This window comes from Talpa occidentalis, unplaced genomic scaffold (assembly GCF_014898055.3).
Source record: "Talpa occidentalis isolate TD23 unplaced genomic scaffold, MPIMG_talOcc4v2.1 talOcc4.461, whole genome shotgun sequence".
Taxonomy (NCBI): Eukaryota; Metazoa; Chordata; class Mammalia; order Eulipotyphla; family Talpidae; genus Talpa; species Talpa occidentalis.
The window spans coordinates 1-19,190 of NW_023604819.1; the positions used below are offsets into that span (position 1 = coordinate 1).

The 19,190-nt window shown below is 54.8% G+C and overlaps 1 protein-coding gene across 1 annotated transcript; it reads right to left on the minus strand.

The window, feature by feature from the left end:
* Positions 1–79: 79 nt before the first annotated feature.
* Positions 80–11,609, minus strand: LOC119258456 (tyrosine-protein kinase receptor TYRO3-like; the record flags this gene model as incomplete). The annotated part of the gene is made up of 15 exons (XM_037526777.1): positions 11,474–11,609; positions 9,526–9,709; positions 9,198–9,298; positions 7,961–8,131; positions 6,539–6,625; positions 5,642–5,757; positions 4,049–4,226; positions 3,325–3,470; positions 2,680–2,824; positions 2,218–2,347; positions 2,036–2,136; positions 1,647–1,742; positions 1,252–1,332; positions 731–823; positions 80–305 (listed from the first exon to the last, which is right to left on the minus strand). Coding segments are annotated over exons 1-15 (1,961 nt in total), but the record flags the coding sequence as incomplete, so codon positions are not given.
* Between the last annotated feature and the right edge of the window lie 7,581 nt (positions 11,610–19,190).

Sequence of the window (19,190 nt, forward strand, 5' to 3'; positions counted from 1 at the left end):
CTTGCCCAGCCTCAAATGCCCACCAGGGCTTTGTGGGCGGGGAGGAAGCCTACTAGCAGAGCCTTAAACCCAGGGCCACCTTTCCCAACCAGCTGAATCAGCCCTACCCATCAAGTGAGGCTCTCTTTCCGGGTCTTTGCCCCTTTCCAACTCCTGGCCACCACCCCTTCCCCAGGCACTCACGAAGGGGTTCTCCCCAATTCGGGAGGCGAGCAGGAAGGCGTGTAGGTCCCCGTGCTTCATGAAGGGGAGGATGACCATGGGGATGGGGAGACGGCCTTTGGCCCTGCTCCGGAGGCTCACCCCTGGGGACAAGGGAGAGTTGAGCCAGTCACGTAAAGGTCAAGGGATAGCCTGGGTGTCCACGTGGGCCCTGCCTGTTGCATCCTCTCTCTAGCCCGAGCTCTCTCTCTTTCCCCACAAGTTCCACTGTGGCCTGCAGACAATCCAGGGTGCTCTGGCTGCCCTCACATCTCTGGAGCACCTTCTCTGTCCCCTCCTCCTCCTCTGTGGACAGTCTTCATGATCAGACCTCTGGTACAGGATCTGTAAACAGCTCCTTACCAGGAGTCTGATCAGATTTCTGTCAGGATCCCCAGCCCCTTGCTATTTTGCAGTCTGCTTACTTATGAGGTTAAGTCCAAACCCATCTCCCACAGGATACCCTCCCACCTTGGAGGAGCAAATTTTAGCCTTATTTTATATCTGCCTCTCGCGAGAAGGGGCTTACCAACAAGCTTGGCCACGTGTGGGTGGTCAAACTCCTTCATGCAAGCCGCTTCCCGAAGGAACTCTTCTATGTCACTTGAGGCAATGATGTCCGCTGGGGAAGGAGAAATGGACGGGATGAGGGAGATGTGCCTCAGCTCTGACCCAAGACCCCTGGGACTGGTCCTTGAGATGTCTGCGGTTCCCTAAGGGCATAAGAAGCTGCCTGGCCATGAGCAGGAGAAATGCCATGGGCGGTGCTCCCCCACTTTCTCCACTTGCGACTGCCTCCCCTTTGGTTTGGACAGCCCAGCAGCCCAGCCAACCACAGCTTTAAACACCCCAAGAGTGAGTGAGCCCAGACAGTACAGACGTCAGAGAGCAAAAGCTGATAGGTGTGGGTTTCTGCTTGTGAATTAGTCACATGGAACAGCTAGCATCCCGGTGAGTGCTGAAAATCCAGGGGGCCAAGCAGAGTCGACTTCAGGATCAGCCGATCCTTTCACCCTCGAGTGATATCCACATCTGCTATTTTCCACTCACCCTTAAGCATCTTTACAGCCACTTTCACAAAGGAGCCATCGTCTTGCTTCAGCTGAGCCTCCCGCACCGAACCAAACTCTCCTAGGAACCAATCCAATGATGGTGAATCCCCACGGCCTCCTGTGCCTTCCTCTCTTCCCTCCCAGAAGACCCTCCGTAGGGACACAGAATCATTAGACTCTGGGGCCAGAGGGAGAGGCTCCCTTGTCTGTAGCCAAAGCAAAGCTATGCTGGGAATAACTCCTAACCCTCCTCCTCCCCAACCGCCATGCCCCCAAACACGCCAACTATGGCGTCTACAAGCATACCCTGTCATCCTGCTGACAGGGGCTGACCCACACCGCCCAGTGATGGCAGCAACCAAAACACCCCACTCCCCGCACAGCCCCAAAAACCTTTGCCCAGCATCCGGCCCAGAGTGAACTGCTGCTCTGGGATGAGAACATCCTCCAGTTTGTCCTTCAGCTCATCGCTGATGCCCAAGCTGTCCACTGTGAGGAGGAAGTGGTGAGAAAGGGAAGGGGCTACTTTGATTCCTCATCTAAAACCCAGCCTGCCTCTTCCACCCCAGGCCTCACCCTCAGAGAAGAGATGAGCTTAATTAAGCTCCCCCACAGCTAGGACAGCCACCTCCGGGAAGGGCGGTCTTGGTGTTTTGCCCACCGTTGTGTGCTTGGGGCTCATCAAGATTCAGACATAGGTGTCAAATTAATGAGTTAATAAAAGGACTGCTGCTAGGGACACGAGAGCCCATTTTTCCCTCCTGTGACTCCCCACTACTCACATGTGGCCTCAATGCGCTCAGGCCTTTCTCGGTTGAAGGACCGGGCTGCCCGGAAATGAACAGCTGGCTCCCCCCGGGCCATGACACTGTCAAAGGCTTGCCTAAAGGGAAAGCAAACTTGGGATCAGCTCCAAGGTCTTCAGTCACCATCTGCCTCTCCCTCCATGTCTCTACCCTCTTACCCGAACCGTGTCTCCTTTCGCCTCTTTCGAAGCAGGATGAGGGCCAGAGCAGCAGCCGTCACCAGGGCTGTCAGCACACCCAGGACCACGGGCACCCAGGAGGTACGGCTGTGGGGCGGGCCCTGCTGGCCTGTGGGAGGCAGGGGCAGTGGCATGAGCAAAGCGGACACCAACGAGACCCTGTATAACTTTTTGATGATGATCACCTGGCCTGGTCAAGAAGTCCCCCTAAGTCGATAAGGGTCCCAAGTATAAAAGAGGTTTAAGGGAAGACCCAAGAGCTCCTACCCTGCCAGTGACAGTTTTGGGGGGAAAAGAATGAGGTATAGTTTAAATATCAACTCTGGTCTTGACAGCTTGACTCTGAGTTTTTGGATCTCTCAGGAGAGGCCAGCCTCCTCTGAAGTGTCTAGGTTGTTCTTAAAAGCCTAGAACCCTGTTCCCTCCCCTTATAGGCCTCACCTGCATGGTCATGAGAAGTGACCACTAGTGGCTGGCTCCAGGGCCCCCAGCCAATTGCATTGGAGATGCACACACGCACAGTCAGGTCCTTCTGTGGATCCCAGCCTGTCAAGTTGGCCCTGGTCCCCTCCACTGTCAGCTCACCCTGCAGCCAGGAAAATCCCCCAACCCACAATGAATCTGAGGAACAGGTCTCCAGTTAGGGACCCATTTGAAGACAAAAAAGGACTAGCTAGGAACATGGGAGGCTAGAGACAGGGTGGGCTCAGGGGATGCAGGAACACAACCTGCTGAGAGCAAGCACATTCCTGCTCCAGGCAGCAGTGGCCTCTCCTAAAGACAAACCACGGCTCAGTTCCAGAATGCAGGGGTGGGGAGTGGGAGGGAACCGGGCTGGGGAGAAGGAGGCCTTATCTGTGCCCTCCCCCACTTTGTGCAGGAATGGACTTCCTGCTTTGCACACGAAGTGGCAATCCTCTTGGGAGACATAATCCAGCGAGGAACACAGCCAGAAGGAGAGCAGGGGGGATGTCCAGCCCACCAAGGCCCACCAAGGACAGCCATTCGGAATTTCTGCAGGCCTTAGAGCCCTGAGGGCTGATTCTGGCACACCTGCTGTGGAGTGGAGGCTCTGTCACTCCTTACCTGGGTTCCGTTGTCTTGAACCCAGGACAGTTTATAGGGTCCCAGGGGGACTTCCAAAGGGCCCTCAGGGATCACTTCTTCCCACTCCAGGATGAGGCCTGAGTCTGTGTGGATGGCATGGAGGTTCTGGGGAGCACTGGTTGGTGCTGTTCCCAAAGAGAGAAGGTTACTAAGAGTGCTGTCCTTCCCACCATCACCAACCCAAGCCGGCAGTCTTTGCAACTGACTCCAAACTGCTGAGAAGAGTTCCCCTCCCAGGCTCCTGGGAGGAGGGTAATTAACAAAGCCCCGAGCAAGCAGCTCAGCAGATCACTGCTCTTCATTGCCTCAATAGCTGCTGGAGAACACTAAGCAAGTTCCCACCCCGTGGTCTTTGCATTGACCGTGCCTCCTTCCCCCAGTGATTGCCCCTTAATGTTTATGACCCTTCCCTTATCATTCAGAGCTCTCCTGGACCACCCTCAGGCAGGCTTCCTCACCACTCATCTTTTCCACTCTGCTTGTCTGACCCGCCCACTAGAATTACGGATAGAACTGCTGAGAGAACTGGATTTATCTAGTTCACAGGTATGAGGCAAGCACTCCCTTCATCGGCTGAAGAGAGCAGGAACCTCCCTCTCGACTAACCCCTCTCCCACACAGCTCCATTAGGAACTGCAGCCAACAAAGTCCTTATCCCACTCACACCCTGCCCTTCGCAGCCTCTGCTTTGTGCGTCCTTTACCTAGACCCCTTGTCCGGAAGGGCACCCAGTCAGCATATGGAGAAGGCCCCAGGGCATTGGCACAGCGCACCCTGAGACTGTAATTGGTGGCAGGTGCTAGGTCCCGGACCAAGCAGGTAAAGGGTGGCACGGGAACCACAACAGCCAGGACCTCCCAGTCTCCTGGGGCCTGCTTCACCTATAAAAAAGTAGGAAACAAATGATGTAGAAGAGAAAGGAGGAAGGTGGAACAGGTATGGGGCATGAATTAATCCCTCCTCTAAGTCTATCAGCAAACACTTGCAACCCACCCCCTTCCCACTCACCCCCAGCACTCAAATACCAGGTTGCGTATTTCCATGCCTTTGCAAATGCTGTTCCCTTTGCTTGGAATGACCTGTTCTTCCTGGCAAAGTCTAACTCATTCTTTAAGACCCAGCTCAAATACAATGCATTCTCTAAAAACCTTTTTCAACTGCTCCAGAAAACTCATATCTAGTTCATGATATGAGTTGGGTGCCTATCTCGGTTACTTCTTAGAAGTAGTTATCGTTTACTGTAACTGTTTGCATGCCAGAGTTTCTCAAGGGCCAAGTAACTGGGAGCCTAGGAGCACCAGGAGCCAGAGCTTCACACATTGGGGGTCCAGGGAAAGAACACACATGGAGATCTAGGTACCAAATGGCTAAATATTTAAACATTACACGTCAGCTAACAAACTACTAAATATTTTCTATCATCATCATATGTCGACAAATAAAATTTCAAAACGTGGAAGTTCAGGTTTGCATTTATAGTCCTCCAAATCCTTGGGTTCTGGAGCCAAGGAAGAATGTGGGTAGCACAAGAAGAGCTAGCTTCCAGTCAGGTATACCCACTACGAGGGACATCACATGCACAGGTGGGGACAATGTCGCCTGCACCCCCACCCCGAAATGACTGCCCTTTGGGGCAGTCAGGAAAAGGTATAAGTACCATGTGGTCCACCCTTGAGAGGACAGACCAGGGAACAGGCCCACACAAACTGCCTTGGGGTGTGCTCGTGATCTGGATGGGCTTGATGGACGGGCTTGACCTTTGGCCTTACAGATTCCCTGCCCAGAGCAAGGGGTGTGGCCAAAGGAAGGTCTAAGTGGGGGTCCTCTAAATGGTAGAGCCCAGAGTAGGAGCCTTCTCCTGTCCGGGGTAACTGCCTTCAACAGTTTCCAAGGTGCTAAATACCTTTTGACTAAACATGAAAACGAGCAAGCCTGCCTTGCCTCCTGCTTTCAGTATCGCCTTACCGACCTTTTCTACTGCTTAATGCTGAGAACCCCTCATCCCCTTGTTCTCTTTGGCATGAGTCAGAGGGTGCGCTATGGTAAGTGCCGGTATCAGATAAATCAAAGGTTTGGGTATTTTTCCAGTTATCCCAAATCCGCTCTAGTGATGTTTTCCAGTCTGTAGACTGCAAGGGTTTGAGCCAATGTGCAGAGCTGCTTGGTTGCCCCTAAAGGCACAAGGGCCCAGACTCTTGGGGGAAGGGAACACCACCTAAAGGGGAGCTGAAAAGTAAGCCCCAGGGCAAAGGATACCACTCCCACCTGGAGAGCCCGCCCGCCTGTGTCAGCCTACCTGGACTGTACAGGACTGGAGCAGGGCCAGGCCGTCAGCCCCTGGCATCCAGGCCACACTAGCATTGCTGCTGGAGAGCTTCGTCACTGTGATGTTGAAGGGGGCTGCGGGCAGTGCTGTGGAGGGGGACTTGGCGTCAGTGCCCTGGCATTCAGTGCCCAGGAAGGAGAGACGGGAGCGGAAGGCATGGGAGGCAAGCCTAGCCCCTCCTCGGGCTGGAGGCCCCAACCTCAAGATGGCCACTCAGCACTCCAGACCTCAGTCACGCACGAACTGAGCGACTAGTAGGCAACAGCTGGTCATGTCAGAGTAGCGCCTAGAGTGCCCAGGGTCTGGAGAACAGGGCCTCTTCCTGAATCAGGTCCCCTATCTGATCAAGGAATACGATTAGATGGTGAGGGTGTGCGGGGACAGCACTGCAGCCTCAGGAGACAGCCCTCCTATAGCCACAACCCATTCCTGCACACACAGACCTCTCCTTCCTTCCTTCCCCCCTCCCTCCCTCCCCCCCCTCCCTCCGCACACACCGGCCTCTAGGTCTCTTCAGTCACCCTGCTGAGATTTCCCCACCCCCATCCTCTGCAGGGGCTGGCAGCAGCAAGGTTGGGCATGAGCCTTGACCGGCTCCTGCTGGCTCCCTCTTCCTCCCTCCCTGAACTCTGCTTCGTGATGGGAAATCTGCTGTGACGTCAGGTTTCTATTCTCATCTCAGCCAAGGCAGGGTCTCAGGTGCTCCCACTAGGAATGGAGCTAAGCCAATTAACCCCTTATTCTTCAGATCCCAGCAGGGAGGAAGGAAGTGGAAGAACAAAAGATCTTAACTTCACCCACCGCCGGTCAGCTTACTCGCTATGCCCCCCTCCCCCACCCTCCCCCCTCCCCCACCAGCCCTCCTACCTTGAAGACGAACAGTGGCTGGTCGAGAAGAGGCCAGACCTTTTCCATTGTGAGCTTCACAGGAGAACACAGTGCTCTGGGTCACCCCTGGAGCGAGAAAACCTCAGTCAGCCCCCCTACTTAGCAACCCCCACTCAATCTGGGATTGGGGAAGGGAGATATTTAAGGTCTGGGTCCAAACATCCTAGAAGTCGCCCCAGCCAAAGGAGCGTGCTATCCAGTGGGGGATGGTGGAAAGAACAGGGATTTTGGCAACTGATGGACATGGATATAAATCCCACAGCTGGGGGCTCTGTTTTCTCATCTCCCAAATGGGAGAACCAAATGACGTCAGTGAAGTGCAGGACACAGAGCAAGCAGTTGAGAAATGTTATACCAACCCTCCCACCTCAAGCCCATCCCTTGCAGAGAACACAAAACTGCCTCCCTTTTCTGGTCTCTTCTTTATTGCGCATTCCAGAGACCTCTGTTTGCTCTGTGCCATGTCATTGCTGTATTTGCAGATTCTTTGCTTGGTAATAGTTTCCAGCTTCTTATGTATGTGTCTTGTCTCCCCAAATACAATAATTCCTTGGGGGCTGAACCGATGGCTTTCTGTTCCTCTTTTGTAATCCCCCGGTCCCCCGTGGTGCCTAGCACAGTGTGGCGTGTGGAGTAGGAGTTCAGTGAGTGCTTATTATCAGGCTGGCTGCCTGAAGGTCCCAACCACGCACATCTGGAGAGAACTGAGCCCAACCTCCATTCTAATCCGCTCCAACCCAGTGCCTCCTGAACAGGACTGCCCTTGCTTGCAACAGGTCTCGAAGCCGGCCCCTTCTCTCGAGATTCATACTGCTGGAGGATGTGGCAGATCAGACCCTTCCCTCCCTCCTCCAGCCCATGACACTAAGCTTAGCCTCCCATCTTTTTGGGGCAATTCAAGCACTGAAGAGAAACAGTAAACTTTGTTTCATAGATAAGCGCCTTCCAAGCATGTATGTGCTAAGGGATCTGGCGGTCCAGGTGGGTATGCAGGTATGGCTCCCTTGGGTCTGCGTGAAGACATCAACAGATACAGTTCGGGAAAACGTCTGGAGAATTACAGGGTGGGCCACTAGGAGGGAGACCCTGTGTCTTTGTGCTGGAATCTCCCTCCTCTCTTTCCTCCTCCTACCATTCTCCACCCTGCAGGCTGAGACTCCTGTCTTCTAGGCGTCTGCCAGACACTCCTCTTAGCTCTGCGTGGGCTGGTTCCTGGCTCCTTCTCTTGGAAGGGATGGGGGAATGGGTGCCCTTGGCCCCACGCAATTCATCTCCAGGGCCAGCTGTGCTCAGCCTGGACTACTGTGAAAGGGAAGAGGCTCCAGCACCCCCTCAACACAGCAGGACCACCACTGGCCAGGTGGGCCGAACTGCTCAAAGCCCCCTCCTGAGGCTGCTCACCTGTTACATTTAAAACAGAAGGAGAGGGAGTGGGTTCCCCAACCTTCGTGTCTCCTCTCCACCAGATAATGGTAACAGGTTCAGGTGGACCCACAGCCTCACAAGTCAGTTGGAAAGAGGCATTGGGTGGCACTGCCAGATCTTTTGGCTCCACAGTGAAAAATGGCACACCTAGAGAGAAAAGGGGGAGTAAATCTTACCACTCCTCCTTGGTGTCCTGCTGCCCAAATCACAAGTTTGCTCCCACTGGAAGTTCTCTAAGTAGAAGGTGCCATGGGTTCTTATGCTTGGTCTATTATAAAAGAAACATCCAGGGCCTCCTTGGTGGTGCAAGGGGTTAAGACACAACCTATGAAGCTAACAGAGGCCTCTGCAGCACCAGTTCGATCCCCGGCCAGGGAGCTACCCACATGGCGCAGGAGACCTCTCCTGACTAGTCCGCTGCTCCCCTCAGCAGTGTATTTCAGTCAATCTGCCTGTTCTGCTCCCCTGCTCAGCCTCTGGTGACTCCTCTCAGCTCCTCCCACATCTCTGGTCTGTACCTCCATTCTTGTAAGCATAAATAAATAAATCTTTAAAAAAAAAAATGAAAATGAAGAAGAAAAGAAACATCCAGCTTGATGAGGGAAATTCTCTTCTTTGGTCTCCTAAGGAGTAGATCCTTTATGCTGTCCCCCAAGGCAAGGTATTCTCCCTTCTCAGACCAGCTCAGCCCATCTCTCAGACTAAGGGAAAAGAACCCGAGGATGAGGAGTTGGGGGAAGGAGAAAAAGGAGGGGGAGTGGGTGGGAGCTTTAGCAGAGTTCTGCTGGCAGGCCCAGCTCCCGTTCAGGGCCCTTTGTTACTTTCTTAGTCACTTTGTTTTCCAGGGCTAAACAGCTCTGGGCTCAACACAGCTGCGGGAGCCTTCCTCCCCTCCCCCACACCCCTTCCTGGCCTGGCCACTTGGCAGAATAAAGTCCAGCCCCAGATGGGTACTGGAGGCTTGTTGCTCAGCCAACTGAAACAGGCTGTACTCCATAGGTTGTAGGACCGAGTAGCTCCCTTGGCGTTCAAATACCCACACTCCAGTGGGCATGGTCTTCTGACCACTTAGGGCATGGCCTAGAACCTGGTGCAAACGAGGTCCCAGAGGGCAGTGAGGCAACCCGGTTTCCACTGGTTTCTGCACAGGAGTGGTCACTAACAGACAGCACCTACTCCAGACCAACATGCTCACCTGCCACTGGTTCCTCACCTTCTACAGTGAGCCATACAGGCTGGGAGGTCTCGGTTTCTCCCCCATCCTCCACCTGGCACCAGTACCGGCCTGCATCAGAGCGCTCCACTGACTTCAGGCTGTGGAAACAGGACACCAGGCTTGCCTCCCGGGGTTACAGGGGGCAGCTCTGCTGGGCACACTCAATGGCTTCAGCCTGCCTCCATTTCTGGAAGTTTCCACTGGTTGCCAAATTAAAAAAATAAACTACAGACTTCTGTGCATCAGTACTGCCCTTAGCTGGCAAACCCCAAGAGCTCAGCTTGCCCCAGGCCTGGCATCTGCACCTTCCCCCAGTGTTCTGCACCTGAGGAAGGCAATCCAGTGCTGCTCACTGACTGAGATGTACATCTGATCCACACTCTGGACCACAGCCCCATCCTTCATCCACTGAATCTCAGGCTCTTTCATCCCCTCCACGCTGCAGTTGAGATTCACGGGCTGCCCCTGAGATACTGTCAGCTTCACTGGGGCTCCCATGAGCTTCAGACCTGAGAGGTAGGAAGGAGAATGTGTCAGTCGGCTTGAAAAAGATCCTGTCTCTGCATATATCCCCCATCTTCTTCCAGAACCTAGCTCCATGTCAGAGGGCTGGTACTCAGCCACAGCCAAGGAGTAGAGGCGATACAGTAGGAGGGAAGGTGGCCTGGACCTGGGACAGGGAAGGAGCACCACAACCTCTCTGGGCACCATTTCTGCAACTGTCAAGTCCCCCCCCAGTTCTAAGGAAGTGATCTTTTCCCCATACCTTCCCTGCTGGGCAGCGTTAAGCTCAAACCCAACTTCCTAAAGGGAAGACAAATCAGGCTGAACCAGTGGGCATTCTAGTTCACCTGGGGCAGGTACCGCCCTGGGAACCACTACTGCACCCAGTCAGTGCAACAGGCTGCCAGCTCTCTGCCCAAGGTGACAGCCCAGACTCCACGCTGCTGCTGGCATTCCCCCCTGCATCCCACCCTGGCAAATGAAAGGAGGCTGAAGAAGGAAGTGCTCCCCAGAAGTAGAGAACATATGGCTGCAAAACCACGTCAGATCAAACACATGGCAGCCTTCCTGGCAGCCTCCCGCTCTATTAATACCTGAATGTGTGCAGGGGTGGGTGCTAGGAAGGTAGGAGGTAGAAGGGAGGGAAGGGGCCCTATGCAGGAAGTCCAGGACTCCTGAGCTATTGGCATACCAACAGGGACTACCTTCTGGAACTCTACCCTCTATACACACACACACACACACACACACACACACACACACACACACCTTCTAGTCACACACACACCCCCCTTCTAGTCTACTGACAATCTGAAGCAGAGACAGGCAGGTGAAGTATCTACATTAGCTGAAATCCAGACCTGCTTCTTCCCGCCCTTTGCTATGTGACTCTAGGTGAGCTCCTGGGCTCTCTGATCCTGCGAAACCTACCCCTCAGTTTGTAAATACTTATCATTCTTTCACTTCCTTTCCTGGAGAAGCTGGTATGGCAGGGAGTGATTCTCAGGAGCAGGTGCCAGCTGGGTGACTACTACTTTGGCCTGTGCCTCTTCCCTATAATGGGGCTCGCCCACTCAGGACAGTCACAGAAAGGAAGCATCGCCTCCTACCCCATGCACATCCAGCCGTCCCAGGGGTATGGAGCGTAAACTTGGGGATCCCGGGTCTGGCCACTGCCCACTACTTCGATGGTTATGTGGGAACACAAGGATAACCCAAGACCAGCAATCTTGCCCAGTCCACCCTCTCCAACACCCCGGTTTCGGGAAGCTCTGAGTGGCCACAGGGACCAGAATATTCCTGGATGTTATCTGGTGCCCGGGCACTCACAGCCCGGGATCTACACCGTCCAGGGACAGCTCTGGAGCGCTCGGCTCCAGCCCCCGTGGCTTCGGCGCGGGGCTCGGGCGCGGGGCGGCGGGCTGCGTCCAGGGGCTGGGAAGGGACAGCCGGCAACTAGGACTGCGAGGCGGGAAAACCCGGCCCCCCACACCCCCCTGGCCGCTCAGCCCCCAGCCCCCTCCCTCGCCTCGCAGCCGGCCAGAGGAGCCTGGACGCGAGAAAGTTGGGGGTGGAGGCCGGACCCGCGCTCCGCCGCCGACACCGCCCGGCGCCCCCTCCCCCAGCCCCGCGCCTCGGCCTCCCGGTGTCGCCCCCCGCCCCCAAACCTCCGGCCCGCCCAGGCCCGGAGCTCCCCCGGCGGCGGCCCCGGGCTCCGACCGCGGCCGCGCCCCTCCGCAGCCCCCCGCGTCCCGCCGCCCCGCGCCTACCTGCGGCCGCGGGCTCCGGGAGCAGCAGAGCCGCCAGCAGCAGCAGCGGCGGCGGCAGAGGCAGCGGCGGGAGCCCCGGCCGCCCCATGCTCCGCCTCAGCGCCATCGGCGGCGGCGCCGCACCATGCCCGGCCCGGCCCGCGGGCGACCTGGGGAGGGGCGGGGGCGGGGCGGGGCGGCAGGGGCGCGGGGCCGGCGCCGCGGAGACCCGCGCCCGCCGCGAGCCGCCGCCGCCGTCAGCCGCGCGGGGTCCCCGGGGCCGCTCCCGGGCCACCGCGCTCCTTCCACGGCCGTCGCCGCCGTCGCTGATTCATGTTCTCGGAGCCGCCGCCTCCTCCCGGCCCGCCGCCCGCAGCCCGCGCCCGCCCCCCCGCGGAGCCCCGCGCGCGCGCCCCGCCCCGCGCCCCGCCCCGCGCCCCCACCCGAGACCCGCCTCGGCCCCCCGCCCCCCCGCCCCCACCCCGAGACCCGCCTGAGACCCGGCCCGGCCCCCGGCCCGCCCCGGCCCCCGCCCCCACCCCGCCCCACGCCCCGGCCCCCCGCCCCCCACCCCGAGACCCGCCTCGGCCCCCGCCCCCCGCCCCGCCCGCCCCCGTCGTGCCCGCGCCCCGCCCGAGACCCGGCCCGGCCCCGGGAGAAGCGCCCCGGCCACGCCCCTCCTCTCCCTAAACACGCCCCGCGCCTCCCAGCCCGGCCTCCGCCCCCCCCGCGGTACCCGCCGGGCGCCGCCACCACGCCCCAACTTTTGTCTAGACGGATCCCAGAACCCGGCACCCCTCCGAGCAGAAGCCTCTCCCGCCGCCAGGCCCGCCGAGCTGCCGTGACTCAGGACTCCCCCAGGACGCGCGGGCACCCCCTTTGCGCCTCTGTCACGAACCTTTTCCCCGAGTTCCCAGTGTTTGTCCAAGATGACCTTGGACCTTGGGGCGCGAGTTTTTTCGAAGATCTTGGCGGCCCTCAGGCGCCGGCTCCGAGGGCCGAGGGCCCCGACGCCGCCTGGGGCTTCCTCCCCGCGCCCCGCGCCCGGGACGCGCCGAGAGAGCTGGCCGCGGCCCCGCCGTCTCCATCGAGGCAGCAGACACTGCACACAGTAGGCCCGCCGTGAATAAATAGATGCCTGTTAAAATGAATGAACAATTACCTCAGCGCTTGGCCTGCCCCACAACTAGTAATCACGGGGGTGGGCGCCCACGGACATCCTGTCAGACGGATGCAGAGCCGGTTCCAAGCCCCGCCGACGGCGCTCCCGCCCGGCCCAGCCTCGGCCTGGCCCCTCAGCCACCCCGGGGCGCCCTTCCCGCAGGCGGGGAGAAGGTCAAGACACTCGGCTCGCCTTGCCCGAGGCCTCCCTGCATCTTTTCAGGAATTCTGAGCAGCAGGGGCCTGCCTCTTCCTCCACTTGGCCCCGTCAGTGCTTGTTTATTAATTACACTAATGATAACAACAACAGCCGTGTTGGCGGCGGCCTCAGACCCAGCTGGGGCGCCCCCAGGCGGCAGCACAGGGAGCGGCTGCGGATGCGCCGTCGGTTGCATGGCAGGGCCCCGAAGGCTCAGGCTAGCCAGTGCTCCGCCAATTTTCTTGGGCAATGGGGGTCGGTTCCAGGACCCTCTTCTTAAAGAAAAAAACTTGGGGTGGGGAGACAACAGAAAAAGGAAAAGAACTTGCCGCCTTCCACAATCCACGCCTTCTGAGCTTGGGCTGAGTTGCATCAGGGCAGGCAGACAACAGTCTGGTGGTGAAGTCAGACTTGCCAGAGGCGCGGCTCCTGCAGCAGTGTGGCCGCTGCTGCCCTGACTTGAGGACTTGTCACTTCTCAAGGACCTCTCCCCTCCTTTCCTCTCTGGAGAGGACTTCACATGTCCGCCGAGAGGAAACCTCCTCCTATTGATCCTGGCTGTCTTTGGAAAGACTCCTAGAAGCGGTCTTCCGCTTCCTCTCACTTCTTTCCCACATTTACTGAACTCTGACAGGGAGGGAATCCCAGCCCAAGGGCCCGTGCTCTGTCACCTGTTAAGCAGACTTCTCAGACACGGCATGGACTTAACAAACTCCCTACCTCAGACTTAACAAACTTCCTACCTCAACTGAGGCCTGTCACTATCCTGTCACTATCCTCCTGGGGTGGCACCCTTTCCATGGGGGGGCCAGAAGCTCTGAATTCCTGGTTCCTCTACCCCTCTCAGTTCTTAGTATTTCCTTTGCAGGATGGAGGTGTAGGTAGGGCCCTGGTCTTCTGACTTTCCAGCTTCTATAGAGAACAATTGCCTTCCTGAGCCTTTGTGGCCCACTCTTCTTACCCATGCCCCCCACCTTCCTCTTCCGTGCTGGGCATGGCATAGGAATGTGCTGTAAGTGTACGTGAGCAGGTGTGACTTTGTGGAAGAGGTGTGTAGGTGGATGAGAGGGTGTGCATTGTGATGTATGAGGGAGGGTGTACATTTGTGCAAACTAAATGTGACTGACGCTTTGTGGGGATAGGGAGAAAGTGTGTGTATGTGTGTGCGTGGAGGAGGTAGACTGCCTATGCAAATACATGCCTGCAAAACCTCCTTTTCATTGCTTGAAGGAAACTAATCAAATTAACAGGAAATGTATTTGACCTAATGCAGGAGCAGCTGTCCCAGGAGTTCCTGTCTTCAGAACAGGACCAGAGTCAGTTATGATCTATGAGGGGGGGGGGTTATAAGCGGAGGGAAGGAGATGGGATAGGGGGATGAGACAACAGCAGCCCCTCATTATGAATGGAGCCAAGCTGGGCTGTGGCATCTCCACTAGGGTGAAATAATCATCCAACCATCCTCTGCCTTTTATGATCCAGGACTACCCAAGGAGGCCAAGGATGGAGGAAAGACAAACCTGGAAATATAACCCATCTGCCCACAATAGCAGAACATGCTAATGGCAACGTCCATCAGTCCCAGGAAGCAACAGTTTCAGTTTTTTCAGAGTTAGGACCAGCTCCCTTCACCCCCCTCAGGGAATAGAAACATGCAGGAACCAAGGTGAGCTGTGAGACTGGCAGTCTCAGGTCTCGCTGACCTTATGACTAAGGACCTGTTCTTTCCAACTACTGGTTAAAGAGGTGGGTGTGGGAAGTTCCACTTAGAAATGGGGTATGCCACAGACTGTTCCTGAGCACCCTAGAGAAGTCAGGGAATCTATGTTAGGGGGGCTTAGAGGGAAACTTCCTACAGATGTGATGCCAGGGGCACTGAGACTTGTAGTGCCCATAGCCGCCTTCTGCCTGAAATTCCTAAGCCAGACACGATGCCAGCCCTTGCCCAGTTGAAGATGAAGCAGAAAGGTAAATTCCTAGAAGATAACACATTTTGACTTACAGTCCTCGGGGCACTTTCAAATAATCCTCCCCCCCCCCCCCCGCCAAAAAAAAAAAAAGCAGATTTAGAAATTGGAGTGAGAGCAATAGATTGGGGTTTCTGAAATGGCAGATGAGTCCAAACATGTGGAAGAAAAACTTTATCATCTTCAAAATGTCACTTAGGGGTGGCCCTGAAAGGAAGGGTTGCACACATGAGTGTGTGTGAATGTTTCCTATCTGACTGTCTATTGCGCTCTCTTTTTTTTCTTTTTCTTTTAAAGGATTCACCAGACAGAGTGGGGAACAGAACAGGCAGAATGACTGTAGTACACTGCTGAGGGGAGCAGCGGGCAAGGCAGGAGAGGTCTGCTGCGCCATGAGGGCTCCTTCCTGGCTGGCCAGGGATGGAACCATACTGCAGAGGCCAGCGACAGCCCAATAGCGCTGTCTTCAACCCTGCGCCACCAAGGAGGCCCTATTTCTCTTTTTGACCCTCTCTGCCTGCAACCTTGCAAATGAGGCATTTCTGGCTCTGTTTTCTAAAACACCTCTGATTGTGGACATTTTATTTTTTTAAAAGATTTATTTATTTATACAAGCACTGGGTACAGTCAGAAGCGTGGGAGGGTGAGAGAATTCACCAGAGCCAGAGCGGGGAGCAGAGCAGGCAGAAGGACCGAAGTACACTGCTGAGGGGAGCAGCGGGAGGCCGGAGAGGTCTGCACGCCATGTGGGACCCTCCTCCGGTGCCCAGGGAACAACCGGGGATCTAACTGGCGCTGCAGAGGCTGTGGGCAGCTTCACAACCCAGCACTCAACTGCTGCGCCACCGGGGAGGACCCCTGATTGTGGACATTTTAAACATATGCTAAGGTAGGGAGAATAAAATAACAAACCCCCAATGTACCCATCACTTTGTTTCAATGATTATCTTAGCCAATTGTATTCTATTGTCCATGTTTAGTGGTGTTGCTGGAGTTTTTATTTTAAAGAGGCATATTATTTGTTTGTTCATTATACATGCACTTACATCAGCTTACAGGCACCGAAGTACATGCTGTATCTGCGCACAGATCCTTAAAAAGAGGTAGCTTAACCATCTCGCTGGAGTTTTTAAAGACAAATCTTAGTCATATAATTTCAGTAAATATTACACACTATCTGTAACAGACTTAAAAAGTATCCATCCACAAATACATTCAGATGGTTACATATAGAATATTATAGATGTATATGGATATATAGCTATGCACAGATATAATTCCTAAAACAAGACACCCCAGTGGCAAGGAACATACCTAGCACCTAAATCTTGGCTTCTAACATAATTTTCCAATGAAAGGATGCAAGGATAATTGCAGAAATGACTGACTTCAGGATCCAGGCAAGGAATACACAAAACGAGCCTGGAGCATCTTGTAGTGACAAAAGTAAGGAAGTACAAACAAAAACAAAAACTGAAAACAGACCAAGCCCCCTAGCCCCCGCCCTGCCAAACACACACACACACACACACACACACATAATTTATATTTGAATAAATAAATTAATAGGGAGCATAGACAAGTCTCCCATGCAGACCTCCCTGGTGGCACAAGGGGTTAAGTCTCAGCACTATGAAGCTATCAGCAGCCACTGCAGCACAAGTTCAATTCCCAGCCAGGGAACTGGTCCATATGGTGCAACAGACCTTTTCTGTCTTGCCTACTGCTCCCCTCAGCAGTGTATTCTGCTCCCCACTCTGGCTCTGGTGAATCCTCTCACCTCCCTGCACCTCTGGCCTATACCCCAGCTCTCATGTGCATAAATAAATAAATAAATCTTTTAAAAAACTCCTATGCAGAAAAATTCCAAATAATGTATGTACATACTCTACCATCAGGAAGGGGAGCACAATTCCCCACTTACTAAGTGTGGGCTATATGTAGTGCCTTCCTTCCAAAGAGGACAAAAGGGATAATGGGGGCCTCCCCGGTGGCTCAGCGGTTGAGCGCTGGGTTGCGAAGCTGCCCACGGCCTCTGCGGCGCCAGTTCGATCCCCGGCTGCTCCCCGGCCACCGGAAGAGGGTCCCGCATGGTGCGCAGACCTCTCCTGCCGCCCACTGCTCCCCTCAGCAGTGTACTTCGGTCCTTCTGCCTGCTCTGCTCCCCGCTCTGGCGGATTCTCTCACCCTCCCGCGCTTCTGACTGTACCCAGTGTTTGTATAAACAAAACAAAACAAATAAATAAATGAATAAAATACATGCCTCTTTAAAAAAAAAAAACTTATAAAAAAAAAAAGGGATAATGGGAAGAGGAGTGGAAAGATCTGGCAAACTGCCTCAGCGACAAGATTAAGGTTAACATCAACCATGACAAATTGTGCAATGGTCTGTACACTTGATACAATGTGATAAAAACGGCATTTTAGCTATGTGGTCTTCTTCCCAAGATCCAAATATAACCTCAGTCCAGTCTTGAGAAAAACATCAAACAACTCCTAACTGAGGAATATTCTACAGCATATTCTACCCAGTACTGCTATAAATTGTCAAGGTCATCAAAAACAAGTCTATGAGGGCCTCCCCTGGTGGCGCAGCGGTTGAGCGCTGGGCTGCGAGGCTGCCCACAGTCTCTGCAGCGCCGGGTTCGTTCCCCGGCGCCACCGGCGAGGGTCACACACACACACACACACAAAACAAGTCTATGAAAGTATCACAGCCAAGAGGTGACTAAAGAGACCTGACAACTGAATGTCACGTGGCATTAATTCTAACAAACTTATTGTATTAATATTAAATATTAACAATGGGGGGCTTTCCTGGTGGTGCAGGGGTTAAGACGCAACCTATGAAGCTATCCTCAGCCACTGCAGCATGAGTTCAAACCCTGGCCAGGGAGCAATCCACATGGTGCAGCAGACCTCTCTGGACTCGCCCACTGCTCCCCTCAGCAGTGTATTTCAGTCAGTCTGCCTGTTCTGTTCCCCCCTCTGTCTCTGGTGAATCCTCTCATCCCCCCCCCAACACCTTTGGCCTGTACCCCAGCTCTTATATGCATAAATAAATAAATCTTTAAAAAAAACCACAGCACTGATTGTACCTAAAATGGTCTTTGGTCAAGTGTGATTTCCTAAGGTCTTACGAGCATGACAACATGCTGGGTGCTGAGCGTTATGGACACAAAAGAGAAGGCTTGGGGGCCCCCAAGGAACTCAAAGTCTAGTCAAGGCAACAGGTCACATGATGTGGAAAGGTGGCAGCTGTCAGTGGCAGCTGTCAGTCAGCAACGCCTTGCCTTCCAAATGCCACACAAGTGGGGCGGGTGGAAAATCCCAGGTGATTATAAGAAAAGTTCAGTGAGTAGGCCCAGTTGGCAAAGGCTTAAGAGCTGTTTCCTGCTAGACTTTAAAAGAAAAGAAAAACCTGGAACTGGAGGTGGCAGGGATAAGAGGGAGGATTTCCAAACAGGGAGACAGGACAGGATGCTCAGGAAGGGGATCACCTTGCCGGCAGCAAGCCCCTTCTATTCTCTCCTCAACACCACCCTTCCTACACTGTCTCTTTCCTTAGGCCTCGCCTTCCCTTTTCCACGGTTACCTTCTTGTTTGCCCATAAACATATTAAGGAGGTTACACAAGTGTGGGTGCAGGTTTCTGTGTGCTGCCCAAGGGACTGGGTGCTGGAGCACAGGGTGTGGTTATCCCACCCGGGGAACCCAGAAGAAACCTTTGCCTTGGCGACAGGTGCTGTTGGTGCAGAGGGGCCGAAGTGAATCCAAGGGCGAGTTAGGGATAATTTGGCAGCCTCGAGGACAGTGCAGGGCCTTCAGGAGAGTTAAGAAAGGATCCAAAGATAAGGACAGCAAATTCCAAAGGGGACTAATCAAACACCCCAGGCCTTATGAGATTACGGACTTACTTTATGACTTCAGGGTCAACAAGACATTCCAAATAGAGGGCAATGAAGAAAAAAAGGTGAGGCTGGGACACAAAGACTTAGTTCTGGGCACAGAGACATTTAGGCAGTGAGTGAGACCACGGAGAACTAACCAATCACAAAGAGCCTGGCGGAGCTTTAGAATAATGAGGGAAAGAAGGTCTATATTCCCTGAGACACGACTCCACTTGGGCTTCCTTGCCCCTCCCTGGCCTGGTTGTCCCACTTTATTTCGGTTCCTTTTCTCCTCAATAAACCTTTTCTTTTTTTTTTTTTTTTTAATAGAGGCATGTTTTATTTATTTATTTGTTTGTTTATACAAGCACTGGGTACAGTCAGAGGCGCTCTGCGCGCCATGCGGGGCCCTCCTCCGGTGGCCGGGGAGCAGCCGGGGATCGAACCGGCGGCAGAGGCCGCGGGCAGCTTCGCAACCCAGCGCTCAACCGCTGCGCCACCGGGGAAGCCCCTCAATAAACC